Source organism: Schistocerca americana, chromosome 2 (genome assembly GCF_021461395.2).
Source record: "Schistocerca americana isolate TAMUIC-IGC-003095 chromosome 2, iqSchAmer2.1, whole genome shotgun sequence".
Classification (NCBI taxonomy): Eukaryota; Metazoa; Arthropoda; class Insecta; order Orthoptera; family Acrididae; genus Schistocerca; species Schistocerca americana.
The window spans coordinates 557,187,548-557,204,032 of record NC_060120.1 but is presented as its reverse complement, the minus strand read 5'-3'; the positions used below and the strand labels follow the sequence as shown (position 1 = coordinate 557,204,032).

The window sequence follows — 16,485 nt, the reverse complement described above, 5'->3', positions numbered from 1 at the left end:
CTGTGACACACAGCTGTGAATCACTGTCATACAGCTGCATCTGCATTACCACTTAAAGTCAACAACACTGACTCGAGTCTGTGATATTGCATCTTCAATCTGGTGCTTGCGGCACAGTATTTTACAGCTGTTTTAAATCCTACCCAAAATTGGTTTTCAAACTCAGTGTTGTGGGACATTGCAAGTGCGGATGCGTGTCACTGGCGAACGAATATCGCACTACACTGCCACGCAGAATACAGTGTACCACATAACTACATCCCAAATCTGTCAAATGGCTTTCTGTTTGCAAGTGTGACGACCCAGTGAATGCCAGTATTCACAGTGCAGCAGTCGATTCTCGTTAAGTATGATGTGAACCACACACAAACTGAACAACTCCAGATATTTAGAGAGAAAAATGGGAAGTATGGGACCCTATGAACAAAAATCATCACATAAAATAAAGGATGCTTGGCATTGGATCACAAATGGTGTCAGATACGAACTGCTGAAGTAAGAAACAATATGCAAACTTCAATAACAATCACTGAAATTCTGAATATCTCAAATAGATAATCCAACTCACAAAGATATTTCCAGTGGCCAAAAAGCACAAAATTATGCCGCATTCTCTTTATGAGATACTGCAGATGTACAATTTGTGTCCATTACTGGTGGTTCAGAGACAACAGATAACCTGTCTTCGAATGACATTCACCAAAAATTTACAAACTGTCCATTCTTGCAATCTAGCAGTTCACTGCCAAGATTATTTCTGCTGTACATTTCCCAATTTAACATTTGCATTTCTTGATTTGCTCCAGCTGCAACCCTGCGAGAACTCCGACTGGAACCAATATGCGTTAAGTGCAAAAATCTGTCAGGTGCGGAGCAGTCCTCACCATAAGTGAGAGCGCGTATGTTCTCCGTTTCCTCTGAAGTACCAAGAACTGGCAGATAGGTGCAAAGCGCTCAGTGTGACCATGCCTTAATGTGTTCAGATATTACCTGTGTAACTTAAAAGTGCACCAACAAAAAGCAGCAGCATTGTTCATAAGCACTAAGGAATTCATGAGCTGCTTAAAGAATGAAACAGACATGGGCAAGACCTGTTAACATGAAACTGAAGGATGGAATGGAATCCATAAATTCTTTGCCAATGAGTACAGAATCTATTTTGGATGACTTCAACAATTGGTTGGGGGGGGGGGGGAAGGGGGGGGGGCTTTGGAAAAAATGACAATGATTCCAGAGTGACAATTTCTGCTTACTTCAGATTAGCAGTGCCATTTTTCATCTTCAATCAACAGGCAGTGTGGTACCTAATTTCATGGTAATGTAATAAATATGACCAATAACAAGACAACAGCAACTTCTTTATCAAGCTGTGATATCAGTGCGTAACATGCAAAAGAATCAAATACCTTTACTGAATAGTTTCCCAGCAATCGTTTGAGAATGACTGCATAGTGCAAAAAGATGTGAACCAAACTCTGGGGTTGTTAATTTTTCATGCAAAAACTGAAACTTTTTAAAAAACAAATTCAGCAAGGGCTGCAGCTTTGCTTCATTCACATTAAGATTTTTTTCAGGAACATAGCAGACCTTTGTATTTTCAGATTTGTGCTTTCCCTGAATCCAACACAGATGCAAGAGCAATTCTTTGTGTGGTAAAAGAAAAATTTGGCAAGTCTGTGACAAAGAATTGCAGGAATGAGTCCGAAAATAATCGGCGCATATCAAAGCCACCATCAACATTGAGCAAGTCAAGTTATTAACATCATAGCGCAGTACAATTTTTCTGAAAGTGTAAAACAGTATCAAGCAAATCAGGCATTCTGAAATGGTATTTGAACACAGACTAATGTGACAGAAGAACACAACCTACATCACAGGGAGTTCATCCCTCTGTTTTCACTACCAAACTAGATTTTAATTGAGGCCCATATATGGTGTGTTTTATATTATAACCTACTTCCTATGTATATATGTCACTTCAATGTATTTCAAAGCTCATTGTAGATCTCTCAAAAATGCATTGTTATTGGTACGATTTGTTATAAAATAATGGGAAACGTTACATTGGTAGTTTGCTATATAATTTGTGTGTCACCAAAGTATTTCATTTCAAGGCAACGGAACATTGAAAATTCATCAGAAATGATGTGTTGTTGGTATAACTGTTGTAATTAAGTATCTGTTAATAACCTATCACTGATTAAAGTCTTCGGAAGATGGTAAAATACAAAACATGGTCTTACGTCATGGGAAGTTCAGGGCATCATAGTGGGTTGAGGCATCGAAATGAAGAATTACAAATTGATGTATCACCAATTCCAAATATTTTTTATGCACCTTCACATTTTCCAAAAGATTGTGCAACTTATATATTTATTTAATAGAAGTATGTTCTGTAATATTCAATATTATGTAAAAGTAAGTGTGGTCTCTCTGAAGAAAGAGTCTGATTGGTTTTATCTGCAAGAGAGCTTGCAGTATTTGCAAGGAGTCTGCTCCTCAATAGAAACAGTGATCAAGAAAGAATGACTTTATGGCTTTACTGAAAGTAAGAATGATGAAACACTGTGAAAGACTATTGTAAATTTGTATGGCACTATTTGTAATGGAGCTTTCCTAAATTGGTGCCCTTATTGACTGGAAACAGAACATCTCTTTTGCATTATGTTCGGGGATATTGAGGTTTTTATTTGCAATAATAGGAAAAGTAGATCTTCTGATCACTATACACAGAAGAGGTGCTGAGTTGCAGACAGGCACAATGAAAATATTGCTAAATGTGAAGGCCTTCTTTGGAAATAGAAAAGACACACACACACACACACACACACACACACACACACACACACACACACACACACACACACACACACGGCCATTATTTGCGGATGCTGTGGCCCGAGACAGTGGCATATGAAGCGTTCATGTGCAGAGTGGGAGGAACAGAGACAGGCAGGAGTGTGTGTGTGTGTGTGTGTGTGTGTGTGTGTGTGTGTGTGTGTGTCTCATATGCTTTTTTTTTTTTTTTTTGTTTGTTTGTGGTTTTAGGGCGCAAAACTTCTATGGTCATTAGCGCCCAGCCCGTGACGTAGAAAACAGGAAAAAAACGAAATTTAAAATCAGCAGCAATGGAAACAAAGTCAGAAAATTTGAGAAACTAAAGGCAGAAGGAATGCTTAAAAGTCCACTATAGAAAGGGGTTGGTTGTCCCCCAAAAAAAAGCTTCAAATGACTGACGTCATTTCACTGTCTCTAATAAACTGTAGAACGCGGTCAGCTGAGCGCGTGTCATCTGCTAAAATTGACGATAGATCAGGCGATAGCTGTAGACGGGAGCGTAACGGATTAAAATAGGGGCATTCAATTAAAAGGTGTCTGACCGTCCACAGCTGAGAGCAGTGGGGACAGAGTGGGGGAGGATCACCGCTTAAAAGATGTCGATGACTAAAAAGACAGTGCCCTATCCGGAGTCGGGCTAAAATTACCTCCTCCCGACGACGCGTTCGGGAGGAAGAGGTCCAAGCGCAAGGAACGGCTTTCACTTCCCGCAATTTATTGTGGGGAAGTGTTGACCAATGCGCATGCCATAAATGAGTGACTTGGCGACATAAACCGCTCCGTAGATCGGTAAACGGAAGAGACTGAAGAGCTGGCCGAGGAAGAGAGACTGCAGCCTTGGCTGCTATATCGGCCGCCTCATTTCCACAGATACCAGCGTGTCCCGGGAGCCAGAGGAACGCCACTGAGACGCCCCCCAGGTGGAGCAAGCGCAGACAGTCCTGAATCCGGTGGACCAGAGGGTGCACAGGGTAAAGAGCTTGGAGACTGAGGAGAGAGCTGAGAGAATCTGAGCAGATTACGTACTGTATCCGCTGATGGCGGCGGATGTAGTGGACAGCCTGGAGAACAGCGTAAAGCTCCGCAGTATAAACCGAACACTGGTCGGGAAGCCGAAAGTGATTTGGGGTGTCGCCAACAATATAGGCACTCCCTACACCTAACGATGTTTTCGAGCCATCGGTGTAAATAAATGTGGCTTCCGTCATTTGTGCACATAGAGCAGCAAATGCCCGATGGTAAACAAGTGTAGGGGTACCATCCTTGGGAAATTGACATAGGTCTCTGAGCAAGTCGATCCGGGGACGGAGCCAAGGCGGTGCTGTACCCCAAGTTGTCAAGAAGGTTTTAGAAAAGCGGAAGGAAAGAGAATGGAGCAGTTGACGGAAGCGGACTCCCGGGGGTAGGAGGGAGGAGGAGCGGCCTGCATACTCGACATCAAAGGAGGCGTCGAAAAAAAGGTTATAGGCTGGATTAGCAGGCATGGAAGACAGATGGCTAGCATAACGACTCAGAAGGACTGCCCGCCGATTGGACAGTGGAGGTTCAGCAGTCTCAGCATAAAGGCTTTCCACAGGGCTGGTGTAAAAAGCTCCAGACACTAAACGTAATCCACGGTGGTGGATAGAGTCGAGACGCCGAAGAATAGACGGCCGAGCAGAGGAGTAGACTATGCTTCCATAATCCAATTTCGAGCGCACTAAGGCGCGATAGAGGCGGAGAAGGACCACCCGGTCCGCTCCCCAAGAGGTACCATTCAGGACACGGAGGGTGTTAAGGGAACGCAGACAGCGAGCCGAAAGATAGGAAACGTGGGAGGACCAGCACAGTTTTCTGTCAAACGTAAGACCCAAGAATTTTGCGACGTCGGAAAACGGAAGGTTGACAGGACCTAGATGTAAGGAGGGCGGAAGAAACTCCTTACGTCGCCAAAAATTTACACAAACGGTCTTACTGGGTGAGAAACGGAAGCCGGTTTCGATGCTCCACGAGTGGAGGCGATCGAGACATCCTTGAAGACGTCTTTCAAGAAGGCTGGTCCGTTGAGAGCTGTAGTAGATCGCAAAATCGTCCACAAAGAGGGAGCCCGAGACATCAGGAAGGAGACAATCCATAATTGGATTAATGGCGATGGCAAACAGTACAACACTCAGCACGGAGCCCTGGGGTACCCCGTTTTCTTGGGAGAAAGTACGGGAGAGAGTAGTGTTCACCCACACCCTAAATGTGCGCTCTGCCATAAATTCGCGAAGAAAAAGGGGCAGCCGGCCTCTAAAGCCCCAAGAGAACAGTGTGCGGAGGATGCCTGTCCTCCAACAGGTATCGTACGCTCTCTCCAGATCAAAAAATATTGCTACCGTTTGGCGTTTCCGGAGAAAATTGTTCATGATATAAGTGGAGAGAGCAACAAGATGGTCAACAGCAGAACGATGCTTTCGGAATCCGCATTGGGCTGGTGTTAAAAGACTGCGGGACTCCAGCCACCAAGCTAAACGGTAATTCACCATACGCTCCAAAACCTTACAGACACTACTCGTGAGAGAAATGGGGCGATAGCTAGAGGGGAGATGTTTGTCCTTTCCAGGTTTCGGAACGGGAACGACGATAGCTTCCCGCCATCGCCTGGGAAAGGTACTGTCGGTCCAAATTCGATTATAAAGGCGAAGGAGGTAACGCAGGCTATGGGTTGATAAATGCAGCAACATTTGGACATGGATACCATCCGGTCCTGGGGCGCAGGAGCGAGAAGAAGAGAGGGCATGTTGGAGTTCGCGCATGGAGAAAACAGTATTGTAGCTTTCGCGATTTTGAGAGGAGAAAGCAAGATGTCGCACTTCCGCTGCACGTTTCTTCGGGAGAAACGCTGGCGGGTAATTTGAAGAGCTCGAAATCTCAGCAAAGTGCTGACCCAATGAGTTAGAAATTGCGACGGGGTCCACTAAGGTATCATGCGCGACAGTGAGCCCAGAGACCGGGGAGAAACTAGGCGCGCCTGAGAACCGTCGAAGCCGACTCCAAACTTCCGAGGAGGGAGTGAAGTTGTTAAATGAGCTAGTAAAGAATTTCCAGCTTGCCTTCTTGCTATCGCGGATGACGCGACGGCATCGCGCACGGAGCTGCTTATATCGGATACAGTTGGACAAAGTTGGATGGTGACGGAAAATGCGAAGAGCACGTCGCCGCTCACGTATTGCGTCACGGCATGCCTCGTTCCACCAAGGAACTGGAGGGCGCCGGGGCAATTCGGAGGTGCGTGGTATTGAACGTTCCGCAGCTGTGAGAATAACGTCGGTAAAATGTGTGACCTCATCGTCGACGCTGGGAAAGCGACGGTCATCGAATGTCGCTAGAGACGAAAAAAGTGTCCAATCGGCTTGGGCAAACTTCCAGCGTCGCGAGCGCATATATGGCAGTTGAGGCTGCAGTCGAAGAACACATGGAAAGTGGTCACTCGAGTGTGTATCATCAAGGGCGAACCATTCGAAGCGCCGAGCTAGCGGAACAGTACCGACCGCAAGGTCCAAATGGGATAAATTTGCCGTGGAGGCAGACAAAAATGTGGGGACCCCAGTGTTGAGGCAGACTAGATCCGCTTGGTGGATGACGTCTAGCAATAGTGAGCCACGTGGACAAGGATGTGGAGATCCCCAAAGCGGGTGGTGGGCATTGAAGTCCCCAACCAGCAAGTAGGGGGGTGGAAGCTGATCAAGAAGATGAAGGAGATCAGCTCGTTCCATTGGTGTAGACGATGGAATGTATACCGTACAAAGAGAGAACGTGTATCCAGAAAGGGAAAGACGGACGGCGACAGCTTGGAAGGAAGTGTTTAAGGGGATTGGGTGATAATGGAGAGTATCATGGAGCAGAATCATGAGTCCTCCATGGGCTGGAGTGCCTTCAACAGAGGGGAGGTCATATCGGACGGACTGAAAATGAGGGAGAACAAAGCGGTCATGGGGACGCAGCTTTGTTTCCTGAAGACAGAAGATGACCGGCGAGTAGGATCGTAAGAGGATCGACAATTCCTCCCGATTGGCGCGAATGCCGCGGATATTCCAGTGGATAATGGACATAGGGTGAACAGAAAATGGAGGAACGTCACCAAGGGTGCTGTCAACTCAACGACTGCTCAGAGCTTGCGACCGACAGGATGGAATGGCATTCAGTCGAAGGCAGAAGATCCTGATCCATAGGTTGGTCAGGAGCAGCTCCTGCCACCAACGATCGGCCAGTTGACCGGCCACCAACAGTGCGCCTCGGCGACACAGAAGATGGCCGAGGGCGATTTCCGCCAGGTGGTGCTGTAGATGGGACACGCCGTGGCGGAGAAGGAGAGGAACTGTGTTTCTTCGTAGCCTTCTTGGAGGTATGTTTAGATGAAGGAGGAACCGATGGTTGTGAAGTTGCAGTACGTAAAAACTCTTCACGAGAATGCTCTTTTTTTGAAGACTTGGCGTCTGACTTTTGGGCTCGAGATTTAGCAGAACTCGACGAAGGGTGAGCCATAGAGTGGGCAGGCGAAAGAGGTGAGGTTGAACGGGCGATCTTTGCGCTGGCCGATCTGACGACCGTGGTACTAAATGTGAGGTCGCAAGTCTGCGTGGCCGCCTCCTTTGTTGGCCGAGGAGAAGCAAGGACAGCGCTGTATTTTCCTTTCAGAGGCACGGTGGGCTGTCGACTGGCGAGTAACTTTCGAGCAGCAAAGGTCGACACCTTTTCCTTCACTCTTATTTCCTGGATCAGCTTTTCGTCCTTAAAAACAGGGCAATCTCGAGAGGAAGCAGCGTGGTCACCCATACAGTTGATGCAGCGAGGGGATGGAGGTGGACAAGCACCCTCATGGGCATCCCTGCCACACGTAACACATTTGGCCGGATTGGAACAGGACTGGCTGGTGTGATTGAACCGCTGACATCGATAGCAACGCGTAGGGTTCGGGACATAAGGGCGAACGGAAATTATCTCATAGCCTGCTTTGATTTTTGATGGGAGTTGAACTTTGTCAAATGTCAAGAAGACAGTGCGGGTTGGAATGATGTTCGAGTCAACCCTTTTCGTAACCCGATGAACAGCGGTGACGCCCTGGTCAGACAGGTAGTGCTGAATTTCCTCGTCAGACAATCCATCGAGGGAGCGTGTATAAACGACTCCACGCGAGGAATTTAAGGTACGGTGCGGTTCCACCCGGACAGGGAAGGTGTGGAGCAGAGAAGTACGCAGCAATTTTTGAGCCTGGAGGGCACTGTGTGTTTCCAACAACAGGGTGCCATTCCGTAGTCTGGAACAAGACTTTACAGGACCCGCAATTGCGTCGACACCTTTCTGAATAATGAAAGGGTTGACCGTGGAAAAGTCGTGACCTTCGTCAGACCGAGAAACAACAAGGAACTGTGGCAACGATGGAAGAACCGTCTGTGGCTGAGACTCAGTGAACTTACGTTTGTGAGCAGACATAGTGGAAGGTGAGGAAACCATTGCGGAAGAATCCCCCATGATTACCGGCGTCTCCGATGGCGCGCTCCTCCCTTGTGGGGGCCCTCACCGAGGGCACACCCGCCTTAGGTGATTGTTCACACCTCAGGTCACACCTCCCGACAAACGGACGGAGGGACCAATCGGCACTTTCGGAAGGTATCAGCTCGGGTAATCACCCCTCCCTGGGCCTGGCCTTTACCAGGGGGTACGTACGTGTCCTACCTGTCTACCCGGGGCGGGGAATTACGCGTTACCCCGTCACCGGCTACGCATGGAAGTGCGTGGGTCGGCCTTCAGACACGCACAGGGAGGAAGAAAGAGAAAGGGAAAGGAAAGAAGAGGGGGTCTCAAACGCCGCAGCGGAGAAAAGGGTAAAGAGAAGAGGTAAGGAATGGAGAAGGACAAAGGAAGGAAGAAGACATACAAGCAAGGAAGAAGAAGAATGCGGTACATTGACAAGCGTCCGTCTCCGGACGTAGGCGCAAACCATACTCCCAGAGGGGGAGAAAGTGAAGGAAAGAGCCAGAGGTGAGCGGGGGGGGGGGGGGGGGGGGGGGTGAAGACAGGGGATGGGGAAGGATGCGGAAAGGGAAGGTATGCAGCCCGGAAAGGAAGGAAGGCCACATTAGCTCGGAGCCCCGTGCTCGCTACGCACGTATCCACAAAAGAGTTGTGGATCCCCTGGGGGGGTCTCATATGCTGAAGCTCACATTGCAGGAAGATGACAAGGAGCTTGGGTGCACCCTTGTGAAAAGAATTTGCTGGCCTTTGTCTCCAGATAGCTGTATTAAGGATTATAACCACTGTCTTCCCAAATGTGAGTCCAATATGTTAATCACTGCTCTACTTTGGTTGATGATTGTGTTTGAATCACCTGACATTTCAGAAATAAAGGCATGGTGATCTAGCAGCTGCCATGCACATTTAGCCTTCACAAGTATAACAACTTCATCAACTGACATTTAACCTTATTAGAACACAAAATTAACACTGTGGAAGTAACACTAAATGGTAAAATGTTTGTAGAGGTTTTTAATGTAGTTTTAAGTCTTGCACTAGACAGGATAGCTGAGCAGTAGGCATAGCTGTAGCACTCTGAACTGTTGTCAAGGAAAGAATCTCACAGAGAAATAGTTGTGGTGCCACTTCAGTTAGCTATCTCACCATCTTTGCGTTATCACTTTCAACCATTTTGAAATTTTTATATTCTTTACTATTGTTTATAAAACTGACAACAAATGCTTGCAGTAAGTATAAAGGGTTTCCTGTTTACTATCTTAGTGCTTGAAACTCAACATCGATGGTTTCTGGCAAGACTTCAGTGTTACAATTCTTGTGTCTTGTGTTTGACATCAATAGCTTCTTCACACACTTCTGTTTGTTGTTAGGTGCTGAAAGAATGCAATTATCTGTCTTCCAAGCCACTTGTGGACACACTCTTACAAAAGACCAAGTCTCAATATACAATGTCACATGCAATGTAGGCTGACAGATCTTTTAAAAAAAATGATGTTGCTTGGACTAGATCAAGACAAGAAGTACTCTCTACACAGATCAGTTTGGCAGTCACTTTTTACAGTGTCCACTGTAGCTAATACTTTTTTTTTTTTTGCTTTCTCTCCTCGTCTTCTATACACCTTCAAACTATATGCCAAGGAACAAGTGGTCCCAAGCACATGGATACACTTACTTGCTGTCTCACCTTGTAGATGTGACGAGTTCAAGATGCAGATCTCCGTGCTGCTCTACCCTATACAAGCCTCTTCACCTCCGAGTAACTACTGCAACCTACACCCTTCTGAATTTGCTTACTGTATTCATCTCTTGGTCTCCCTCTGTGATTCCTCCCCCCCACCACCACCAAATGCTTCTCTCCAGTATTAAATTAGTGACCCCTTTATGTCTCAAAATTGTCCTATCAATCGATCCCCTCTTCTAGTCAGATTGTGTCACAAATTTCTTTTCTCCCCAGTTCAACTCAGTACCTCCTCACTAATTACGTGAACTATCCATCTAATCTTCAGCATTCTTCTGTAGCCCTACAATTCAAAAGCTTTTATTCTCTTTAGACTAAACTGTTTATTGCCCATATTCCACATCCACACATGGCTACACTTTGTAAAAGTACTTTGAGAAAAGACTTGCCGACACTTACATCTATAAATCTATACTCTTTTTCAGAAACACTTTTCTTGCCATCGTCAGTCTCTATTTCAGCCATGATTAGTTATTTTTCTGCCCAAACAGCAAAACTCATCTACTACTTTCAGTGTCGCATTTCCTAATCTAATTCCCTCAGCAGCACCTGACTTAATTTGACTACATTCCATTATTCTCATTTTGCATTCGTTGATGTTCATCTTATATCATCCTTTCAAGACACTGTCCATTTTGTTCAACTGCTCTTTCAAGCCCTTTGCTGTATTTGACACAATTACAATGTCATTGGCAAACCTCAAAGTTTTTATTTCTTCTCCCTGGACTTCAATTCCTACTCCAAATTTTTCTTTTCTTTTTGCTCAATATACAGATTGAATAACATTGGAGACAGCCTACAACCCTGTCTTGCTCCCTTCTCAATCGCAGCTTGCCTTTCATGCCTCTCTCTTCTTACAACTGCCATCTGGTTTCTGTACAAATTGTAAATAGTCTTTTGCTACCCGTATTTTACCACTGCCACTTTATGAATTTGAAAGAGAGAATTGTAGTCAACACTGTCAAAAGTTTTCTCCAAGTCTACAAATGGTATAAATATAGGTTTGCCTTTTCTTAACCTATCTTCTATGAGAAGTCATGTGGACAGTATTGCCTTGCATTTTCCTACATTTCTCCGAAATCAAAAATGGTCTCCCCAATTCGGCTTCCACCAGCTTCTCCATTCTTATTAAACTGACAGTTCGGTAATTTTAACACCTGTCAGCCATTTCTTTGGAATTGGAATTACTACATTATTCTTGGAGTCAGAGTATTTCACCTGTCTCAGACATGTTTCACAACAGATGGAAGAGTTATCATGGCTGGCTCTCCCAAGGCTGTCAGTAGTTCTGATGAAATGTCATCTGCTCCCGGGACTTTGTTTCGACTTAGGTCTTACAGCGTTCTGTCAAATTCTACTTGTTGTATTGTATCTCCCATCTCACCTTCATCTATGTCCACTTCCATTTCTACAATATTGCCCGCAAGCACATCTCCTTTGTATAGATCCTCCATATACTGCTGCTTCTTTTCAGGTTTCCCTTTTTTGCTTAGGACTGATTTTCCATCTGAGCTCTTGGTATTCATACAGCTGCTTCTCTTTTCTCCAAAGGCCTCTTTAATTTCCCTGTACGCAGTCTACCTTTTTTCTGGCGACACACGCTTCTAAATCCTTACATTTGTCCTCTAGCTATTCCTGCTTAGCCATTTTGCATTTCCCGTCAATCTCATTTTTTAAATATTTGTATTTCCTTTCGACTGCTTCATTCATAGCATTTTTATATTTTCTACAGTCATCAATTAAATGCAATATCTTGTGTGTTAACCAAGGGTTCCTATTAGCCCTTGTCTTTTTACGTATTTGATCTGCTGGTGCCTTCAAAGCTACCCATTTGTCTTCTACTGTATTCCTTTCTTCTGTTCTTGCCAATCGTTTCCTAATGCTCCCTCTGAAACTCTCAATAACCTCTGTTTCTCCAGGTCCCATCTCCAGAATTTCCTAGCTTTTTGCAATTTCTTCAGTTTTAATCTACAGTTCATAACCAATAAATTGTGGTTAGAGTCCAACCTGCCCCTCGATATGTCTTACAATGTAAAATCTAGTTCCGTAATCTCTTATCGTTACATAATCAATCTGAAACCTTTTGGTGTCTCCACACTTCTCCCACATTATAGTCTTCTTTCATGATTCTTAAAGCAAGTGTTAGCTATGATTAAATTATGTTCTGTGCAAAATTCTACCAGCTGGCTTCCTCTCTCACTCCCCTAGCCTATTTGTAACACTAATGTATGGAACGCGATACCTACTATCTCCAACAAATAGCCTCGTGATCCTCTGCTATCTACTTAGTGCCTATTGTGTTAAATCACCATGAGCAACACTGAATTTTATGAAGCCTGTACACTATATTTTATATAATACATTTAGATTTTTCATAGTATGCCATTTGCATTAAAGGCAGTCAATTTAATGGTTTAGTACATTACTTTTAGCAGATAAATTAATACTGGGTGTACTGTAAGTTTATCATGCATTGATCAGTAACAGATCATCATTAAAATTATTTGAATAAAGTTTTTCACTGAAGCTTTAAGATTATGTGAAAAAACTAAAAATCTAAAAAATAATTCTCTTCACTTACCATCAACTTTTTCATGTGATGCTTTTGACACTCCACCAAAAAGTGGTTGAACAGCACCTGCAAAAAGTATTTCTAATAGCTCAAAATAGGCTTCTCTCTTAATAGAAATAGGAGGGCTTTTATGAACTGCACCGAGACAGAAACAGCCTGACTTACAAAATACAACAAATCAGTAAATTCTGGAAACTTGTGATGTCAAAAATATTTGCTGGGAGCTACTGCAACTTCCATTCAAAATCTCATTCTTAATACTCGGTGTATGGACTATCATTTAATCTGTAAATTTTAATACATTTATCACCTAAACTTCTAAGGATGAATAACTAGATACTGCACCATAAAGAAGAAATAAAGTAAGTTATTAGTACCAGATAATGGTACTTACGGAAGATACAGACATCCAGTTGTGTGTAGAATTGTAGAGGATCGCTAGCACATTCAACACATCACTGTGACTTCCAACAACTTTCAAAAATTTAGTAACTAATGCAAAATTCAAGGAATCATCTGACTTAACCGAGTGATGTTCTCATGTTTGGGTTTTTTCCTATTCATTTAGAGAGAAGAAGATTCCATGATCAGAGCTAAGCACAACCAGACTGTGGGTGAGGAGAGGAATGGAATGGAATGGAGTGCTTTTGGAATCATGGTTTAAATCTGTCACATAACAGGCAATAAGATACAGCCTTGCTGTTTTGTGTCTAGAAGAAAACCAGCTATTCATGAATAGCTAAACTTTTTTGTGACACAGGAGTTGGAGAGTTACTTTAATTGGGAATTTATTGCTCAACACACTTGACCACAAGAAATCACTGCATGCATCCACCTGTGAAGTGGACGTGGAAGTGGACATATGCTCTCAGTGCAGTTCACTAGAGCACATCGTATTTCTAACGGGACAACACAGCTTGTGTCACATAAATCTTACAGTACACTTTAAATACCCATTTCAAACCAAGGCCATGAGTGAGCTTTCAGTTTAAAGGCAGGAAGGATTATCAGTACGGGAATTTTCCACTTAATTGGGACATCCAATAGCAATTGCTATCTTGAGACCTATCACTGATGATCGAATTTGGTTAAGAACATCAGCTCATGGCCACTGCCAATGAGCAGTAGCTCCTACAAACAATAATTTATACAATGTAACTGTGCACTGCCTTTTTTTTTAAAGACAACTAAGAGGGTTTTGTTGACTCAGATATGCACAACTATTGCAATATGATCAATTTTCCCACTGTTTCCATTACAAGCAACAGGAAAAACCTGGCACCATGATGTGGAAGGAGGCAAGAAAGGAACACCTGAAGTGGAATGGTATCGCATTACGTTCTCTTCACTGCGTATGCAGAATTTGTCCAATTTCTGATGATGGATTGTATAGGACGCAGAAGCCCAGGTGCTGAACAATATTGCAGGCACACAGTATCACAGGTTCCGCAAGAAGGTGGGTAAAGTTTGGCCAGTACCACGTAGAGGTAATGGATACCTCTCATTTTTAGCCAAGGTTATTTGAGGGCTGCGGATTATCAGGACAGGATTCTTTATTTTATTAGCTTCACATGACTTATTCTTTCATTTCTTGCTCACCTTGAATCTAAGCCTATAGACAGTTTCAGGTTACCAATTAGTGTAGATGTTTTTTGAACTGTTTACATTTGAATTCCATTTCTAGTACATCCACGGAGGTGAATCATATGTTCTTGCTATTTGTTCATGCTGCTTGTTGTATCAATGAAACCAACATAATGAAGTGAACAAAAATTCTGAGTACTGCTAGTTATTACACTACCAAAAAGGATGACACTGAAGAATTAAGTACAACAAATGACCAATCCACATACTAGATAAACAATGAAGAAAGCTGCCTATCTGCCAGACAGAAAAAAGCTAAATCCAGCTTCTAAGTGTTGTTGATATTTATGTTATAATTAACTTATTTGAAAAATGTAGTACAATTACAACTACTATATTGAAATGACTTTTCAATTTTAAACTGTGGTCACAAATTTTGGCAACAATATTATGTTAAGAACATGAAGTAAAACACACACAGGCCTTTTCACCCTGGTTTCAATATGTGCCATTTACATGTACAGAGCCTCTCCATAATATAGGGTGTATCAAAAAGTATCATCCGATTTGTCACATCTATATTACTGAAACTAATAAACATATACACTGAATATTTTTTTTTTTCAATGAACAGGAAACTCAAAAGGTTTTTTTAATTTTTTTGTTATACCTTTTCATAGGTGTTCAATATGGACCTATCCTACAATATTTCTGATGTGTGGGTACTCATACCGAATAGAAGTAAATGGGGAAATTTAACTTATGCAAATAAGGACAGCATAAATTATCATAGATTTGTCTGACCCACAAGAATTTCGTGGAGATGGTTAAAGAACCAAACTGACTAATGCTTTAAGACAGATGTGAACTGTTCCTTGATTTGGTTGATTGGGGGTAAGGGACAAATCAGCAAGATCATCAGTCCCTCGATCAAGGATTCTTTCGTATGGAGGTATTAACGTCTACCAGGAATGTGCTTGGATGAGGAAAGTACATAGAAGTTTTAAAAGTGAGGCACTAAAGACAATACTGATGCCAGAGCTGCAAAAAAAAAAAAAAAAAAAAAAACTATTTACGGGCCTGTTTGGTACACAGGTTGGAGTAGATAGGTGTTCTCCCAGGACTCAGCAATGGTGAGAACACCCCCCTCCCCCTGGGGTTCTGCATGCACATGCAAAGGTGGCAGGCTCTCACACAACTCTCCCACCCAAAACCCACAGACAAAGTGTTAAAGAGGAAGATCGGACCCACTTAACAGAGTGCTACTCCTAAAACAGAAAATGGAGCAGCAGGAAAAGAGAAAAATCTCTTAAAAACAGAGGAAATTAGCGGGAACAATTTCAAAGCTGAAGACGCTATTGAGGCACAATCCCGGCAACCATAGATCAAGTGGGACATATGAAAAAGAAAATCTCAGTCGGCACTTGATGAGCTGTGGCCAAGGAAGCAAAGCGAGTTAAGATTCTGAATGCAGCTAGTCTTTCAATGACGAATATGGGGCAGCCGAGTTGGCATCTTGTCACAGATGTGTCCCAAAAATCGAGACTGTGCAACAATGTACCAGCTCTGTTTACCCAAGTAGACGGCTGAATCAGAACGTACCGTGGTACAACGATAAAAATGTACAGCCCATGTTTTTGCAGAAGAAAACTGGAAATCATGGGTAAGGTTAAAAGTAGAGGCTCATCGAATGATGTCTTGAAGCTGGCATTCAGTGAAAGTTATAGTGGAAGCTGTACCAAACGCAAAAGTTGTCGATATACAGAATGGTAGTAAGAAGTGGCTTGACAGAGGTGGGAGAGGGATACCCACCACAGAGCCCTGTGGGACACCACTCTTGGACCTGTGGACTCAGATGAATAAAAATTGGTAGGGAGCCTCGGAAGACCCAGCCATGGAGAGTAAGGAAATGTGATGAAGCCAAGCAGTGTAAGATGTATGCAGGGGGGGGGGGGGGAGAGTGAGGGGGGGGGGTGGGAGAGTGAGGGGGGGAGGGAGAGGGGGGAGGGAGAGGGGGGAGGGAGAGGGGGAGGGAGAGGGAGAGGGGGAGGGAGAGGGGGAGGGAGAGGGGGAGGGGGAAGTGGAGGGGGAGGGGGAGGGGGAAGTGGAGGGGGAGGGGGAGGGAGAAACTGGCTATTTGTTGCTCCAGTTGTCTACCAGCTTGTCCAGCACATTCAGCAGCAGCAAACTGCATCTGTGATACCATTTCTGCGTGTAAATGCCGTGAGAGTGGAACAGCATTCACGAAGCTCCTCTACTG

The 16,485-nt window shown here is 44.0% G+C and overlaps 1 protein-coding gene across 1 annotated transcript in view; it reads right to left on the bottom strand.

Moving 5' to 3' along the window:
- The window catches only part of LOC124595721 (E3 SUMO-protein ligase RanBP2), a 294,537-nt gene that overhangs the window by 47,893 nt on the left and 230,159 nt on the right, over nt 1-16,485 (bottom strand). The window contains exon 25 of the mRNA XM_047134587.1: nt 12,651-12,707. Coding sequence (XP_046990543.1) covers nt 12,651-12,707 — 57 coding nt within the window. The remainder of the gene's footprint in view (nt 1-12,650; nt 12,708-16,485) is intronic.